General features: G+C 35.1%; 2 protein-coding genes across 7 annotated transcripts in view; one reads left to right on the top strand and one right to left on the bottom strand.

Annotated features, from left to right (window-relative positions):
• Positions 1–4,863: 4,863 nt before the first annotated feature.
• LOC144978849 (uncharacterized) lies at positions 4,864–9,720 on the bottom strand. Its single transcript, XM_078925414.1, has 2 exons — positions 9,621–9,720; positions 4,864–6,431 (listed from the first exon to the last, which is right to left on the bottom strand). The coding sequence occupies exon 2, from the start codon at positions 6,399–6,401 to the stop codon at positions 5,637–5,639; it is 765 nt and encodes a 254-aa protein (XP_078781540.1). The 5' UTR covers positions 6,402–6,431; positions 9,621–9,720; the 3' UTR covers positions 4,864–5,636.
• Positions 9,721–10,768: 1,048 nt separating this feature from the next.
• LOC144978854 (centriolar satellite-associated tubulin polyglutamylase complex regulator 1-like) overlaps positions 10,769–17,500 on the top strand; it is a 37,196-nt gene continuing 30,464 nt past the window's right edge. For all 6 annotated transcript variants that reach the window (XR_013646613.1, XM_078925426.1, XM_078925424.1 and 3 more), the window contains exons 1-2: positions 10,769–10,849; positions 16,225–16,312. Coding sequence is in view for 5 of the 6 variants with exons in the window: in XM_078925426.1 (XP_078781552.1) it covers positions 16,261–16,312 (52 nt within the window). In the remaining variant the exon portion in view is untranslated. The remainder of the gene's footprint in view (positions 10,850–16,224; positions 16,313–17,500) is intronic.

Here is a 17,500-nt window from a genome sequence, read left to right as displayed (position 1 = left end):
GAGGACTTGGTATTAGTGTCCTTTATTAATCTTTAATATATTGACATCGTCTATGGAGATAAGTTTAAATGCAGAGGTTGTGCTTTCGACTTTGGAATTAATTTGCGTGTTGTAAAGCCGCCAAATTCCATCCAGTCTATACAATTACCTCGTTTACTGCCAATTTGATAACGCATTGAATTCGCCATGAATTAAGTCTATCATTATGTCGTACAGCTAGTCTACTCAAGACTGTACAACTTATAACAAAATTTTCTGAAGTTAAAGGACATGTATCGACATCGTTCAAAAATTTTGGCTAATTCAAGCTATTATTGATGGCACTCACTGAATTATCAAGATTATAACATTTTTAAATAAAACTGCTTCTTAAGAGATACAGAAATTTGGTGTTTTTTTTTTTTTGCGCTGCTTATACTATTATGACTAATATAATATTTTGACAAATTGAATACCAGTCATTTAAAACAAATAGTTACTGAGTGCTTACCCACTATTATAGATTGAAAAAAAAATGTAAAAAAGGCAAAACACACGTAGACACACAATAGACACACACACACACACACAAATCAAACAAAAGCAGGGAAAATACCAACAAAAGAAAACAAATAAAAAAGAACAATAACCCCCCCCCCCCCCAAAAAAAAAAAAAATAACAAGAGCAAAAAAACAAAAACAACAACAACCCCCCCCCCCTAAAAAAACAAAACAAAAAAAAACAAACAAAACAAAACAAAGAAAACCTGCCGAATCTTCCTCTGTGCCTAGCCAACCCAAACTCTCGAGCAGGTATTTGAATGGGATACTTACCAATAGGAGAACACGACAATTGTTCCTTATAAGAAATCAATCACCATTCTGGAATAAAAATCATATCCCAGAAGAAAAAAAAACACAAAAAAAACCCACGAAATTAACACACACACACACACACACACACACACACACACACCTCAAACACACATACACACTTAACCCTGATTATTTGACTCACAAACACAGGAGGTGGGGTTTGTGAAACATTTAAGACGATACGGATATATCGTGTAATTACGTGGATTCGAATCCAGCTCAGTAAAAGCAAAAACGGAATATTGCCCAGCTTTAGTGTGAAGGACGAATAGTGCAAGCAACACTATTTGGCCGTACGTACGGCAACCACGGTTGAAGCTATTCGACCTTAAGGACGAATAGGGCTACCGTGACTATTGATGCGTTTCATTTAGTTGAAACGCTCACAACAATGCCAGCCGGATATAACGCACCAACACACAAAACTATGTGAGAACTACTCATAAAAATGGCTGGCTAAAATAACAATGAGCTGAGTGGCGTTAATTTCACACACACTTAATCCTCTCCGACCTGCTGGCACTGGAGGCGATGCAAGGGATCTTCACCTTGTCCTGTCGGCATCTATTGTTGGGGCCATCTCGAGAGATAGCCCTCTCTGCTTGAGGTCCCTCTCCAAGTCTCCTTGGGGCGGCCTCGCTTCCTTGGGGTGTCCACCGCAGAGCCTTTCTTATCAGTGTTTCATCAGGTCTGAGAAAGACATGTCCCAACCATTGCCATCTTCTCCTTTTAATGAGACTCTCCAGAGACTCCACTTCCGCTCTCGTTCTTACTCTCAATTCATCGTTTTAATATGAGATTGTGTTCGGTCAGAATATCTTGAAGATTCGTCGCAAACATTTTTTGGAATACTTCCTTCAAGTTTCTGGATGGTACTCTCTGTGATCTTCCAACATTCTGACCCATAGAGCAAAACGCTCAAGACATTTCTCTTAACCATCTTTAATTTCAATTCCGTTCTATCTGCAGAGAGAATGCGGTACAAGGACTAATTGACATTTTACACGGTTCAGTCCCTTGAGTTTTTAGCATCTCTAACCCAACCAGATATATGTCTGTGCGGCTATGTGATCTTGTGGTATGACACTCGCTTTCGGATCGGAAGTTCCTGGAAAAGGCTCTTTACTCACCATACTCGGGTGTAAAATGAGTACCTGGTCGTTAACAGCGTTGTCTCTGTTGGAAAAAAAATGTAATATCGCCTAACAGGCGTCATGTCTCGTCCTACATGTAAGTGTTGCTGTTGGTCGGGGGTTCCTTGTAAAGCGCTTTGACCACGTTTAGTGGATATTGCGCTATATAGGGGGCAGCGTGGCTCAGCGGTAAGGTCTTTGCTTCGTACTCGGGAGGTACCGAGTTCGATAACCCGTCGCTAGGCTAGCTCAATTTGTGGCGCTGCACTGCGGCTGAACAAAGGGAATTTTATTTATTTTTATTGATAAAAGCTCAACCATGTATATCAACGTTCTGAGGAGATGGGTTACACAATACAGATGCCCTTCAGAGCCATTAGGCCCATGGAGCCGGAGTTTGTCCCGGTTTCTAGAGCGTGAAACAAGACAATAGCAATTTCTTGTTATCCTTCGGATAGGACGATGGTCTACCGAAAAGTACTTTCCACCAGGTCTAAGAGACCCAGCTACCCATTCACCGATGACTAGGCAGGGGGTGGGGGTCAGAAAAAAAGCTCGACTAACCCGGGATTGATCTTGGTTCCTTTGAGTGTGAAATGAATGCTCTACCAACTGACTGGTGTAATCAGATGTAATTACAGATGTAATCAATCAAAATGATACTGTACCTTTTTCAATTTTCATTTCCTCGTGATTATGTATTCTATTACCGTATATTAATTTTGTTTTGTTTTTGGTCATTTCACAATGAGGAAAAAAAACCGTTTAATCTATTTCTTTTTTAATATTTAAAAAATGTATACATACCAGCTTCTTTTTAAAAATATGTATGTTAAACACGGAACGTTTTGGGCTCTAAACCCCTCTTCATCCAACAATAAACGATAATCCGGAATGCATAGGCTTTTTTTTTCTCCCGTCAATCTGGACTTAACGGTAACGTGAATCCTTTACACCTACCGGTTCGGTTGAATCAATAAAGGACCATACATAACAAAGAAAAGATTTCTCTAATTCATCCGTAGCCTTATGATACTACACGACTATGGGACAGCATGGCTCCGCGAAATGGTTTTTGCTTTATACCCGAAAGGAAGCGAGTTCGACTACCCATCGAGCTGCATGGCCTTGAGTTGAGCAAGTCTCACTGCCCTAGATCACTCTGCGCTGCAGCTGACACCTGAGTTAATCCAGTCTTCTCTAGGAAAAACCCAAAGTATGTACATATTTCCTCTTGGGGATGAATTTTTTTTCCCTTGGTTATTGATCTGGCGGGTAGAACAAGTGAGCTTTTACGGAAATGCACAGCATCAACACACATACAAACACGTCTGCAGACGACATAGATTTCAACATCACTATTTCGGAACCAACGTAATTGGCGAGCTCAATGGTCAACATCAATCACCTGTGTCATTAATTAAGAGAGACAATCCATGTTTTACTCTTTACCGTTATTTTTTATGAATGTTTGTGTTGATTATGCCCCTTATTGTATATCGTGCTCTATTATTATTATAATATTTTGGCAAGATGAGTCAAATGAATGAGTGTCATGTATGCGCTATACAAATGCAATGTATTATTATCATCATTATAATTACAATAATTACTATCATCACCATCATCATATGGCTATTATTACCATTTTCACAATTATCATCATTATTATTATCATTACCATTAAATGATGTTATTTTGCTTCAAGGGGTGACTCTGTCTCTACCGATTTGGAATGTTAGGAGTATTCTCAGGCTGGTTTCAGTTATTTCCCTTGATAGAGGAATTAAAAATATATATATATAAAAACAAATAAGTGCTATTGTTTGTTTGTTTTTTAAGGGTTTTTACGGCGCTTGCAACACTTTTAGGTTATTTTGTTTGTTTGTTTGTTGCTTTAGGTCTCTTCCAACACAATTGAGGTTATATGAGAGACCGCTGAAACAAAAAAACAAGCAATCTAACAAAAATAGTACAAATGCAAATCAAAATCATAACCTAAAGATATCATAAGCTAAATTATAAATAACCAAGAACAAACAGGCAGAAGATTTACAGAAAAAAAAATATCCCCTGTCAAAAATACAATCACAAACCAAAGAAGCAGGATAGGCTAGTAAAGAGAAGAAGAAACGACATCACTATCGGATCGTACACCCATGCGAACATCATAGGTATATGATTCAAGGGTGATGCTCCCATCCAACCACCCGTAAAAGTTATATCAGTGTCAGTAAAAAGTAAAAAGGAAGAAAATGGGATAGTCAAATTCTTGAATTACAATTAAAGCACCCAAGAAATGGTAAGACAAAGGGAGACTGGGAACAAATAGGGATCAGATGTAGATTCCAAGAGCAAACCATCAATGTTACTTAGTTTGAGATCACCTATAAGTCTCATCCGGACACAAGCATAAGACCCAACAAAGAGGAATACACTCAAATGCTTACACTGTACATTCAGATTCAAAACAACAAAAATGTCAATACATAACAGGGAGATGACTTACAAGGAAAAAAAATATCATCTCCCAAAACAATAACTACGTATTTGACTGTTTCCATCCCAGCCAAGGACTCCGGTCAGGGCTAGGACAAAATCAAGTAATCTCATTCCAAGACGAAGACAGAAAGCAAGTTGGAAAACAGCTATAAGGGGATAGAAAACAAAGTAAGTGCCACCCTGCCCACTATGGGAGGTCAGGAACCCCACTCAGAAATATGTACTACTATTACTACTAATGATAATAATTATTATTATCTTTATTGCCCAAAGAGGCAATTTGTTGTTCGGTTTACAATGTTTGAAAGTACACACACTCATTTACTGGAGACCAACACACATGCAATTACAAATTCAATTACACATCATATTGAAGACCATACCCATTTAATTATGAATTGTCACAAAATCAAATATACATCTAATTTTTCCAAATCTATAGAGGTAAAGTCACCCCATTTGATTGTATTTTTCTCATTATTATTATTTCCTTTAAGCGCGCTTATCATAATTGTGCTCTACTTTTAACAGGAGCAGAAATGACCTAAAAGTGCTGCGTGCAAGCTTCATAAAACCACAACCAAACAAACAAAATGTCCCAATGCCAATGACAAATGCAAATATTGCTGTATACAAGTTGTATACATTGAAAGATTCATTGTTTGTTTATTCCCCTTTACAACATACAACACAACCTTCCATCTCTCAATTACCACTGAATTGGCATAACATTCAACCTGCATTTTTTGACAAAGGGAAAAGCCGACATTGTTACATCATTTGTCTTTGTCGATTGAACGGAGGATTTATTTCATTTCATGATTGTCATTTATTTACAACAAAAAACAAAAAAATCAATAATGACATGTCTGTATATGGCCTGTGGCAATTATGAATGTGTCCACTGTCTTTACACTTGAGTCCAGTGTCATCCTCATCATAAGTCATTATTACATTAAAAAATGCAGTTAGCGAATGCTACTGTGTAGCAGGAATGAAGTTGACTTCTCTTAGCTCTCATTGTTTTTAGATCGCCAGTTGAGTGATGGGCAAAATTTTAGAATACAGATATAAAAACAAAAGACAGCAAACCTCAAATATTATGAAGATGAGGATAAATTTAATAACAACAATAGTAGTAATCAATTAGGCATTTGCTTCCTCAAGTAGCATCGTATGATTCTTGCTAACCTTGGTAATTTCTTCCATTTCAAACTCTCGACTCCATCGATCACGAAATGTCTGCTCTATAATAAGTCCTATCCCAACCTGAGATTTGTTATCGTAGCCTGAAGACGTCGACAGGTCTGAGGAAACAAGGCACCATCCCAAATTCTTCAACTCCTCTCCAATGCGTAAGCGCATGGCACTACCAAATAATTCTATTTCTGTATATTCTTCCGGGTCCCGTATGCACAACCGTTCACTGAAATCTGATCCGATACCGATAACGCCTGGCAATAAAGTCAGTAACACATCTTTACGCCCTATCACAATTGTTTTCACTCTGGAATTACTCGTCGGTACCGTGGCAGTTGAACCAGTTCTAACTTCTATGATTTCTAAATAAAACGTCCTCCCTATTTTAACAGGCGGTATGGAACTATTGTGTAATTCGGCTAAAGCATCGATTAACGGCCGAATTTGGTAAAAATCAGCCTCTGTCATTAGTAGATCAAGATCTTTGAAATCCAAAGGTAGACGCAGCTGGGATGAGCGAAGGAAGTTTAAAACATGTTTGAAACACTCTCCGTCCCTGTCAATGAAGAGATTACCACTGACATCTTTAGTACTCGGAAGACGATGACACACCAGGGTGCCAAGCATAGAATCTGGAAATTTCAGCAGGGTGGCCGTTGTTGTTGTGTAGAGAACTCCACCTACATTTAAGGTCAGGACAGAATCTGTCATCTTGTATTAACTTTTCTTGACATCAGACACCTGGATTTTGAGAAAGAACAAAACAAAAACAAAAATAACTACATATTTGATTTAAACTTTACACCTGAAACTTTATAAAGTGCATTATTTACTAAACATGCTCAAAGCACTTTTCCATGGATCTGATGTTAACAACAACATATCACATATATAGGATAAAGCATCACAACTGTAAGATATTATATTACAATTTATATCAACAGAGACAACACTATTAACAGCCAACTACTTATTTTACTATTTTACTCTTGATCATGGTAAGAGAATGTGAGTAAAGGGTCTTTTTTTAAAGGACTCAACTTTGAACTGCTCAAAGCAGGAGTCGAACCGGAGACCTACCAGTCCAAAGGAAAGTGTCATGCCACAAGACAAAGTCCCACAATGATTTCCACAAGATTGCCCACCACTTGAATGCCTGATCTGCCCAGGTGACCACTTTCCATATGAAGCTGTCAAGTACAACTCATGTACAATGGCCTCGGTTACAATGGCAGCTCAGTTCACTCACTCACTCAATCCTCTCCGGGCCTGCTGGCACTTGAGGCGATGCAAAGGATCTCTACCTGGCCCTGTCAGCAACTATTCTTGGGGCCATCTTGAGGGAAAGACCTCTCTGCTTTAGGTCCCCCTCCAAGTCTCCTTGGGGTGGCCTCGCTTCCTCTTTCTTGGGGTGTCCATTGTAGAGCCTTCCTTATCAGTGTTTCATCAGGTCTGCGACAGACATGCCCCAACCATTGCCATCTTCTCCTTTTAATGAGACTCTCCAGAGACTCCCTTTCAGCTCTCACTCTCTCAGGTCCTCATTTGAGATTGTGTTTGGCCAGAATATCTAGATTCATCACAAACATTTGTTTTGGAATATTTCAAATTTCTAGATGATACTCTCTGTGATCTTCTACCATTCTGATGCAAAAAGCCAAAAAACAAAACGCTCAAGGCATTACATTAAAAAATCTTTATCTTAGTGCTGGAATATAATCCCGTTACTCTCCAAATTTGTTTGAGGGAAGCGAATGTCTGGTTTGCCTTACTAATTCTGCAGCTCAGTTACAACAGGAATTTTTTGCTAGTCCCACTATCCTATTTGTATCCGAATTCCACTGTATATACAGTGGAACCTCCCGATTACGACACCTCCGAATAACGACAACCTCCTGATAACGACATTGACCCGTGGTCCCGATTTTTTTTCTATTTAAGATCAGTAAAAATAACCTCCAAATAACGACGCACTTTTTGATAAAACCTCCGAATAACGACATCATTTTGGCGATTTTCGGCAGTTTTCGTAGATATCTGATACTAAAAATACCGAGTATGAGTACTCAAAAGTTTATAAAAACGATTCCTGCTTGAACCAATGAGATATGCATTAATAAAAACCAAGGTATAAATGTAAGTGTAAGCAAGTAAACACAAAATCTTGGAAAATGTGATATTATGTGGTGATAGAAGTAGTAGTAGTAGTAGTAGTAGTCGTAGTAGAAGTAGAAGTAGTAGTAGTAATAATAATAATAATAATAATAAGTAGTAGTAGTAGTCGTAGTAGTAGTAGTAGTAGTAATAATAATAATAATAATAATAATAATAATAATAATAATAATAATAATAATAATAATAATAATAATAATAGTAGTAGTAGTAGTATAGTAGTAGTAGTAGTAGTAGTAGTAGTAGTATAGTAGTAGTAGTAGTAGTAGTAGTAGTAGTATAGTAGTAGTAGTAGTATAGTAGTAGTAGTAGTAGTAGCAGTAGTAGTAGTAGTGTTTTTGTGGGAGGAGGAGGAGGAATTTTGTTTGTTTTAAAGGGTTTTACAGCGCCTGTGAAACATCTATGTTATATCAGCGCCAGTAAAAAGGAAGAAAAGTGGATAGTAAAAAACATTCTATATTTACAATTGAAATGACATAAGAAAAAGTAAGACAAAGGGGACTGGTTTAAATAGGGAACAGATGTAGATTCCAAGAGCACAATATCAGTGTACTCAGTTCAGATCACCTAAAAGTCTCATCCAGACACACGCACAAGAACCCTCTAAGAGGAATACACTACAATATTTTGTTTGTTTTGTCAATGTTAATAAAACCTGGTCCCGCGGGCCTTACCACGCCCACTTTGTCCCCCATCTTGGAAACCTCTAAATAACGACACCTCCGGATAACGACATAAAAACTTGGTCCCGTGGCATGTCGTTATCGGGAGGTTCCACTGTATTCTATTAAAATTGTCACCCTTAACACTCAGTCTATTATTTTATCTCAATCTACCTGCACCCAGGCCCATTTTGTCACCAGTGAAGAACAGGTTGTCAATTTCCACATCATTTCAATCAGTCTCTTTCTTCCGACAAGTTAGTCAATCAAGTGGAGGTGGGGATGGGGTGAGGGGAGCCTGAGTGTTTAAGACATTGCACAGTGGCCTGAAAGGTCCCAAGTTCGAGCCCCCTAACAGGCACTTTTGCTTTCCTTTCCATGAGCGAGATTATTAACCCCCAATTTGCTAACTTTGGACAAGGGTGATTCCTGTTGACATCAGATGTTTGTTTGATGGTTTGGACGTTTGGATGAAATATTGTCCATTCAATGTTAAATCAAAACCATAATTGCGTTTGGTAATCAGACCTGCTAATATGCGCACGTCGCTGCTAATTAATATGCACACGTCGGAACAATGCCATCACAATAGAAATGCATAATTTTGCGATAAATTAGCATACAAGGGTAAGTATGGGATTTAAAATAAATACACTCTATATTTATTTTCTAATTATTGAGTAAATAATATGCAACGTTCCCTTTATGTTGGATGAACCCATATTTCGGAAGATCCCAAGTGTCATAATTTTGACACCTGTCAATCATAGTCATAGTGAAAATATGACCCAGGATCAGTAGTCCACCCCACCCTGATTTTATGAAAACGTAAAAAAAAAATGTCCCCGTCTCAAAAGGAACGATAAGAAAAAAAATAATACAACAACAAAATCCGACGTGGCGACCTGGGGATGCTAATAAAAATATCGACAAAATTACTCCGCTCGACATGGACCGCTTTTTTACGAAAGTGAAAGTACCAGTTGTGCTGATGCCGGCCGGCATTATTATGTAAATAGGAGCGAATAATGACATAGACTCATTCTATAGTTGTGATTTATTTAGCTTGCCGATAAGTAGATAAATAAAATTTCACCTGTTTTTGTTTCCGTGCAAGGTTTAAGTTCAGGAAAGAGATGGTGAATGGTGCCAAAGATGAACAAAATGAACAACCAAGTGCGTGAAGTAAGATTGTCAGATAAACTTGACAAAATATGTTAAAGTTCTAGATCTTGATATTTAAAAAAATCCAGTTTTACGAAAGTCCTCCACGCTTCACCTGCGCTATATGAAAGTCTTTTTTTTTTCTCGTGAGATTATCACTCTCAATGTGCATCACCAACAACAACAACAACAACAACAAATGATTAATATTGCATTTTCGTAATACTAATAGTTTGAAGCTTCGTAGGTCTGAAGTGTCACATTTAAAAGGCTCAATATTGTTCAGAAATTTGATGCCAGTAGGTAGATAATTGTTCCTTAATGAGATCAGATACATACAGGGGAAATGGGTAAAAATGACTGACAACATAATATAAGATGATGGAATAATACGTAAAAGTTTGGTATCTTGTCTGCCTTGTTTATATCGATGACATTGATCGACGTATACCTATTTGCAGGTCTGATAACCCAATTTGTTATTGTCTCATTGTTGTAATGGAAATTTGCTCATACCATCGCGAAATATTATCCATTACAACAATATCAAATCAGGCCTATAATTAAGTTCGATTATTTATCAGACCCGCATTAAGCAAGGCGCACATAGACATTGATCCATACGTTTTAAAAAATACATTCGTTAGATGGATAAAAAGTAAAACACATAGGTGAAATTAATATTGACGTATGGGCTTATCAAATAAATAAAATAACGTAAATTAAGAAAAAATACCTTTTTAAAAAAAAAAAAACCTTCACATCCCTCTCACACGTTTTAAAAAGAATTTGGCATAGAAAATGTTAAACTGGATATCTTAGGTGTGACGAACTGATTTATCGTATCGAAATATCGATAAAAACAGCATTAAGTGTAAAGTACAAAATCTATTACAGATCATAGCCTTCATAGAAGGCTCAAAACAGATGTCTAAAGTGATTTAAGACTTTAAAAAATCAGACAATATCGACAAGTACCAACCTCGGAATATACAAATAAAAATACTTAGAATTAAATTTTTAATATCAACATCGATTGTTGACTGAAGAGAGTTCTTTTGTACAGAATGATAGTTTTCTCACATAACAACTCGTCTAAACAATATGGCGATTGGTTTTACATTTCTTCCAATTTATTGAAGGTTATAAATAATTTTTCGTGTAAGTATTTAATTTACAACTGTTTCCATACATTTCTGTTAAATTCTACAATATTTTCTTAAAGCTTAAATGTGTAACCGGTAATGAAAACGCTGCTTGGCTTAGAACAACGTTTTACTCAATTAAAAAAAAATAATTAAGGATTAAGATAGAAATTGAAATGGTAATGGATAAATTTCTGTCGCATTATGTACAATGTCATATAATAAACAGGCAGTAGTTTTGTATATTATGATTGATAGTCTCTCTCTCTCTCTCTCTCTCTCTCTCTCTCTCTCGGGAGGCCTTCCGAAAGCTCCTTTCGCTAGAATATCTTTCAATTTGTATTTTCACCGTGGATCTTTTGTCATGCGTTTATTTATTCAATTTGTCAATATACAGCAGCGTTTTAAAAACTGTAGACCAAACCTTGATAGATAAATGAAAGTTTAAACTTTCCCAATACTAATACGACCATTGTTTTGGTTTTCCATCGCCATTTTGTTTTGTGAAGTATTGAAAGCAGTCCTAGGGTTTTTTTTTCTACTAGGCTTAGTCATAAGTCTTAGTAAAGGTGCTAGGGTGTTTGTTTTTCCTATTAGGGTTAGTTAAATGTACTAGGTTTTATTATTTCTTAAGGTTAGTTGAGGGCATATTTTGGTTGTTTCTCTTAGCATGAGGAGCTTTTGGAAGGCCTCCCTTTATATATATATATATATATATATATATATATATTATATATATATATATATATATATTATATATATATATATATATATAATATTATATATATATATATTATATATATGCGGCTATGTGGTTTAGTGGTATGACACTCGCTTTCGGATCGGAAGGTCCTGGGTTCGAGCCTCGCATTCGGTGCATAGTTGAGTCCTTGGAAAAGGCTCTTTACTCACATTCTCTCACCGTACTCAGGTGTAAAATGAGTTCCTGGCCGTTAACAGCGTTGTCTTTGTCCGAAAAATTGTAATATCGCCTAACAGGCGTCATGTCCCGTCCTACATGTTAAATTTTGCTGTTGACCAGGGACCCCTTGTAAATCGCTTTGAGTACATTTAGGGGATATTGCGCTATATAAAGCTCAAATTATTTTTTTTTTCAATAAATTTATATATATATATATATATATATATATATATATATATATATATATATATATATATATATAATATATATCTATATATATATATATATATATATATATATATATATATATAATATATATTATATATATATATATATTATATATATATATATATATACATATATATCATATATATATATATATATATATATATATATATATATTATATATATATATATATATATATATATATATCAAGGATTACTATACTGAAAGGATTGACATGTGCAATCTATTTTTTATGACGCCCTCTTACAAATTGAGTGATTGGGTTTGTTTTCATTTTTAAAAATCGAAAGTACGAATCTGCTTTCAATTCCTTTTAATAACTAGATAGATCTATGGCTAATTTATCGAACCAGAATCTTTGAAAAGTGGTAAGTACCAATAATATTTGGGTAATAATTATTATTTAAGAAATGTTTAGAATTAGCATCTGGCTGTAGTTCCTGCAGACGATAGTTGGACTCATTGTCGTGCTTGCTCTGTCGAGTCGCACAGATTCAGATATGGTGATCAGACTCCGACATCCTGATTCATATTACTGTTTCTTATTTTATTATGGCCTGTGGCTTTATATTTATATCTTTTTTTTTCTATATGGTTAACTGATAAATATTGACTTTATTGTATTAGTATTAGCCTAGTGTATAAGTCTTGAGGGCCCTTTGCTCGTCAACTTCACAGCTTGAACTTGAACAGTCTTTTCTTCGAGACATTTGCTAGATAGACATTGCTATTGCTAGATAGCTAGACTAGAATAGTTAATGGGTCTGATATTACCATATATGAAGGAACTAGTACTCTGTCTATATAGTTTTGCCTCATTGATCTGAGATGTTACTGTTACTGTTACAACAGTTACACTCACCCAACTCAATCACTCTAATTATCTCTGTGACTATGGGAGGGAATTATGGATCCATTGACTGAAAGGATTGTACTAGTAGTCTGAATATATAGTTTTTGTCTCAATGATCTGAGAAGTAACTCTATTAATTAACTCTTGACTATGGAAGGGAACTATGGATCTGATTCTGATGCTACTCATTGACTGTAAGGAATGACCTATAGTATAGTGTACTAATAGTAGTCAGATTTTTTATGAATGGCGCATGTTTTTCTAGTTTTTCTCAGATGTCCCTCTATCAAAAATTGTAAAACTTTGTGTCAGCCCCCGAATCAATTTCTCTTAACTGAAAGAAAGATTTTGGCCCATATTGTGATGCCATATCACCAAAAAGATTTCTTCTTCACGACCTATAAAAATCTACTTTAAAACCCCTGTCATAAAATTAGAGATTTTACACTGCTAAAAATGTAAACATTTTCGCACCACAAAGTAAGATGAATTCATCGTTTTTCAAAATAATCTTGTGACATGGTATATCTAGTTCCGGCTAGTGGTTATGAGTTCATATCATAATATTTTCCGAATAAAAGCAACACACATTAACTGTTTTAAAGTAACAACTAATGTAGTTTGCATCCCATTTGGACTTTGTAATTTATTGCTTTTTATTTACATCACGTCGCAATTACCGAAGACTGATATAAATCTCTAGCTTTAACTCATTTGAACTAGATAGTGATTGAATACTCAAAATTGTCAAATTAACAATGAATGTTTATATTTAACTTTGAAAAATTGTATCTATGCATGAACGTTTCACACAGCATTTTAAGTTTTCTTTTAAACCTATAAGCTCTTAAACAATACGATATGATACAGAATCCCTATCTGTTCCTCTCTCGTAAAGCTGCGAAAAGAAGTCCACTTTTATCTATCGATAAGTCATTAATTAAAGAGGACAGCTATGGAATTGGAATTTCACAATCAACCCTGAGTTTTGCATGTTATTGTTGTTGAACACAAGCACATATTTGTGGAAACACTGTATCATAAGTTGATGAATTTCTACTTTTGACTGGTCTACATTAAATTTATGTTATCCTCTTTGGCATAAATAACAAGCTATTCCTCAAAAATTTGAAATCAAAATTATGTTGGAAGTGCGTAATGTTCACTTTCATTTGTATTCATCAATAAAGTATATTGATTGTTATAAAATGTAAACATGTCTGTCGTTCCTTCATATTCGGATTCTATACGAACATCATATAAGTTTCAATTAACTGAACATTCCATTTTAGCAAATTCTTTCAAAATGGATAAGCGGAAAATCATATTTTTGACACTATAATCATATTTGGGTTCCGATCCTTAACTAGTTATCGATTTTAATATAGCTGTAATAAGCGAAATGCTTTCCTATTGTTTCAAAATTTGTGAAAAGATATATTTTATTTGAACAAAATGATCCAGAGGTTCATACAAATTTTTGCAGCTGTACATTGTGAACAGCTGAGAACAAGAAGAAAAAGGCACGCCCCTTTTAAAAATCTGACTATTGTACTCTGAATATATAGTTCTGTCTCATTGATCTGATATGTTACTTTATTAACTCTGTGACTATGGAATGGAATGGAACTATGAATCTTATGCTACTCCATTGACTATATGGAATGAACCAGTACTCCGAATGTTTTGCCTCACATGAACTTTTGCCTCTTGTGGGTCTGATGTTCATGGACATGATTTGTTAGCAAATTCAAGATGGGGAAAATTGTGGTGTTGCGAATTGTAATGGTAACTACAAGAGGAACCAGAACGGGAAACATGGTTAAACAAATCCCTCCTCATGATGATATTGAACCACAACCGACAGAATATGTTATTTGTGAAAGACATTGGTCTGCAGGTGTTCCAATGAAAATTCTACCTGGCAGACCGATCGTCCCTTATTGGGATGAAAATAGTGTTCAAAAAATTTTTAAATTAATAAATTCGAGAGATCCTAATTACAATTACGATATATGTAGCGCATCCCTTAGTAGATATTTTGGTATTCATCTTTTTCTTGGGATCATCCTCCACAGACTACCTCCCTTTATTGATATTTTACATCTCCTTTCCCCTTCATCTAATTGTTCACCCTCATCTTCATCATCACTTTACATGTACATTCATTAATCAAGCTTCTAAAGAAATCATCCTGAATCAATCACTATAAGGTCAGTTTTTAGAATATCTAACTACTCATTCTTTCCGTTTCTTGGCTACTCTTATTTACTGCTGATATTAGTAATAATTAAATTTAAATATTTTTTGGACCCAGAATTCACAATCATCCTCTAAAATGGTAGATCTTGCCGTATAATGCCCCTGCTTTTATTTTGGTTTGAATTTTCTTAGATTTTTACTTGGCCCCCACTAGCGGGAGCTGAAGATTCCATATGTCAGTCCTTTCAGTATAGTTGTCCTTGATATATATATATATATATATATATATATATATATATATATATATATATATATATATATATATATATATATATATATATATATATATATAGGGAGCAACCCCTGGATAACGACATTGCTCGGGACCGGAAAATTATGTTGTTATTTTGGGGTTTTCAAGATGGTGGAGAAAGGGGGTGTGATTGGACCCATGAATGCATAAGAGTGCGATATGTGGACCAACGCCTGAGAGAAGAGACGTTATAATGTGTATTTCTCCTGTTTACAAATCGTATACCAGTTACGCTTTCACTCTCCAGTGTGTATTGTCATGGTTTTGATCGTAAACAATGGTGGAACGCCATTTGACAAACTAATAATAAATCAAGAAAATCAAGTGTCAAAATGATAATGCACACCTCACAAGAACACAGATGCCCCAGGGGTCAATGTCACGATCCAGGGGTTGTTGTTATCCAGATATATATATATATATATATATATATATATATATATATATATATATATATATATATATATATATATATATATATATGAGTATGAGTGCTTGCTTGTTGTGTGTGTGTGTGTGTGTGCGTGTGTGTGTGTGTGTGTGTGTGTGTGTGTGTGTGTTGTGTCTGGTATGGATTGTTGTGTTGGAACTTTTTTTTTTTTTTTTTTGTTTCTGATTTTTAAAAGTCTTAATTCATTTTTCTTTGATTTGGGATCAATACTTGATTTTTAAAAATAAGACAAGGGTGTTAGTGATATGGGGAGTGGTGGGGGGGGGGGGGGGGGGGGTAGAGAGTGGGATTAAGGATGTGAAATATCATGTGACTGATACTAGAAATTTAATGGAACAAATCATTCCGAATTCATATTAAAGGCAAGTCACTCTGTCTTTTTTTTCTTCAATTTCCATGACAGGCCATCATCTGTTGTGTTTGACCAGCGTCAGCAACAATGTCATTCCTGAGTGAAGACAACTTTTCAATGACAGCAGACAAGTATCTGGGTTCGTACAATACTAAATATTCAATAACTGTTGTATTGTCGTTGGCATTTGTGAATAAAAGTAACAGCTTTTTGAGTAAGTTCTAACAATGCCTTTTTATATATGTTATACTCACTTACAGTATAATTTATGCAGTGAATCTGTGATAAGATAAGCTTTTCATTATTTTCATCCTCCATTCTCCCACTTACCTTTATGTAAAAGAATTAGCACTCGTTGTATTAGTTATTATGTTTTCACATATTAATAAATAGAGGTGCCTTAATGAGTCAATAAAATGGAGATAAAGATAAAGGGAGTAAATCTGACTCACGAATGAACAACACAAAACAAACGACGTTTCGGCCTTTGGCATTTTTCAAGTAAACACAAAATACATATATATTTATATTAGATTGTCATAATAATAAAGGCGAAAATTTGTAAATATGTATATATAAATATAAAATCTCATTTTTTCCATCGATTTCTATTCAATTCTGGCTTATTTAGCTTTCCTATTTTTTTTTTCTTTCCTTTGAGTTTGTTTTTTATTATAATTTTTGGAGTGGTAGAAATTTGATCCGTTGTCTATATGTGAACAGGACACTGTATGGTAATTTTAAGGTTAAAATTAAATGACAAGAAATGTGAAATTTTAGATTTTTTCATAAATGAATTTTATCTATGGACTTCAATAAAACAATAAAAGAAATTAAACATACTCTCATATTTTGTTTACTACATCTCTTACCCTCAATAAAACAAGAAAATCAAATATAATCTTCGATTTTTCTCTACAAATTTGGTTTGGTGATCTAAATCTTTCCGACATTTTGAGACAATTGGTAAGACAAATAAATGGTTCAAAATATTTGTCATCTCTTCTTTCTATCTACAATCCGAATCACTTTCTCTGCTCATCTACTTCCCTGTACTTAAACCATTTGATTCCTAAATCGAATTTTTCACGACGTGCTTTCGCACATTCTGCTCCATCTGTGTGGAATGCTCTTTCAGCAGACACCAGACACCGTAATTCTCTGTCCTCCTTTAAAGCCTCTTTGAAGACAGAGTATTTCCTTTCAGTTTTCTGTGAGTGATTTTATTGAATGACGTATATGATTGCATGTGCATAGATGTATATATAAGCGCTTCGGATCACTTTTGGTGGAATGATATACTATAGAAATTATTCAATATTATTAT

The sequence above is a fragment of the Berghia stephanieae genome, chromosome 8 (genome assembly GCF_034508935.2).
Source record: "Berghia stephanieae isolate SIO BIC M18660-M18661 chromosome 8, UCSD_Bste_1.3, whole genome shotgun sequence".
Taxonomy (NCBI): Eukaryota; Metazoa; Mollusca; class Gastropoda; order Nudibranchia; family Aeolidiidae; genus Berghia; species Berghia stephanieae.
The sequence above is the reverse complement of the archived record's forward strand: the minus strand, read 5'-3'. Positions and strand labels throughout refer to the sequence as shown.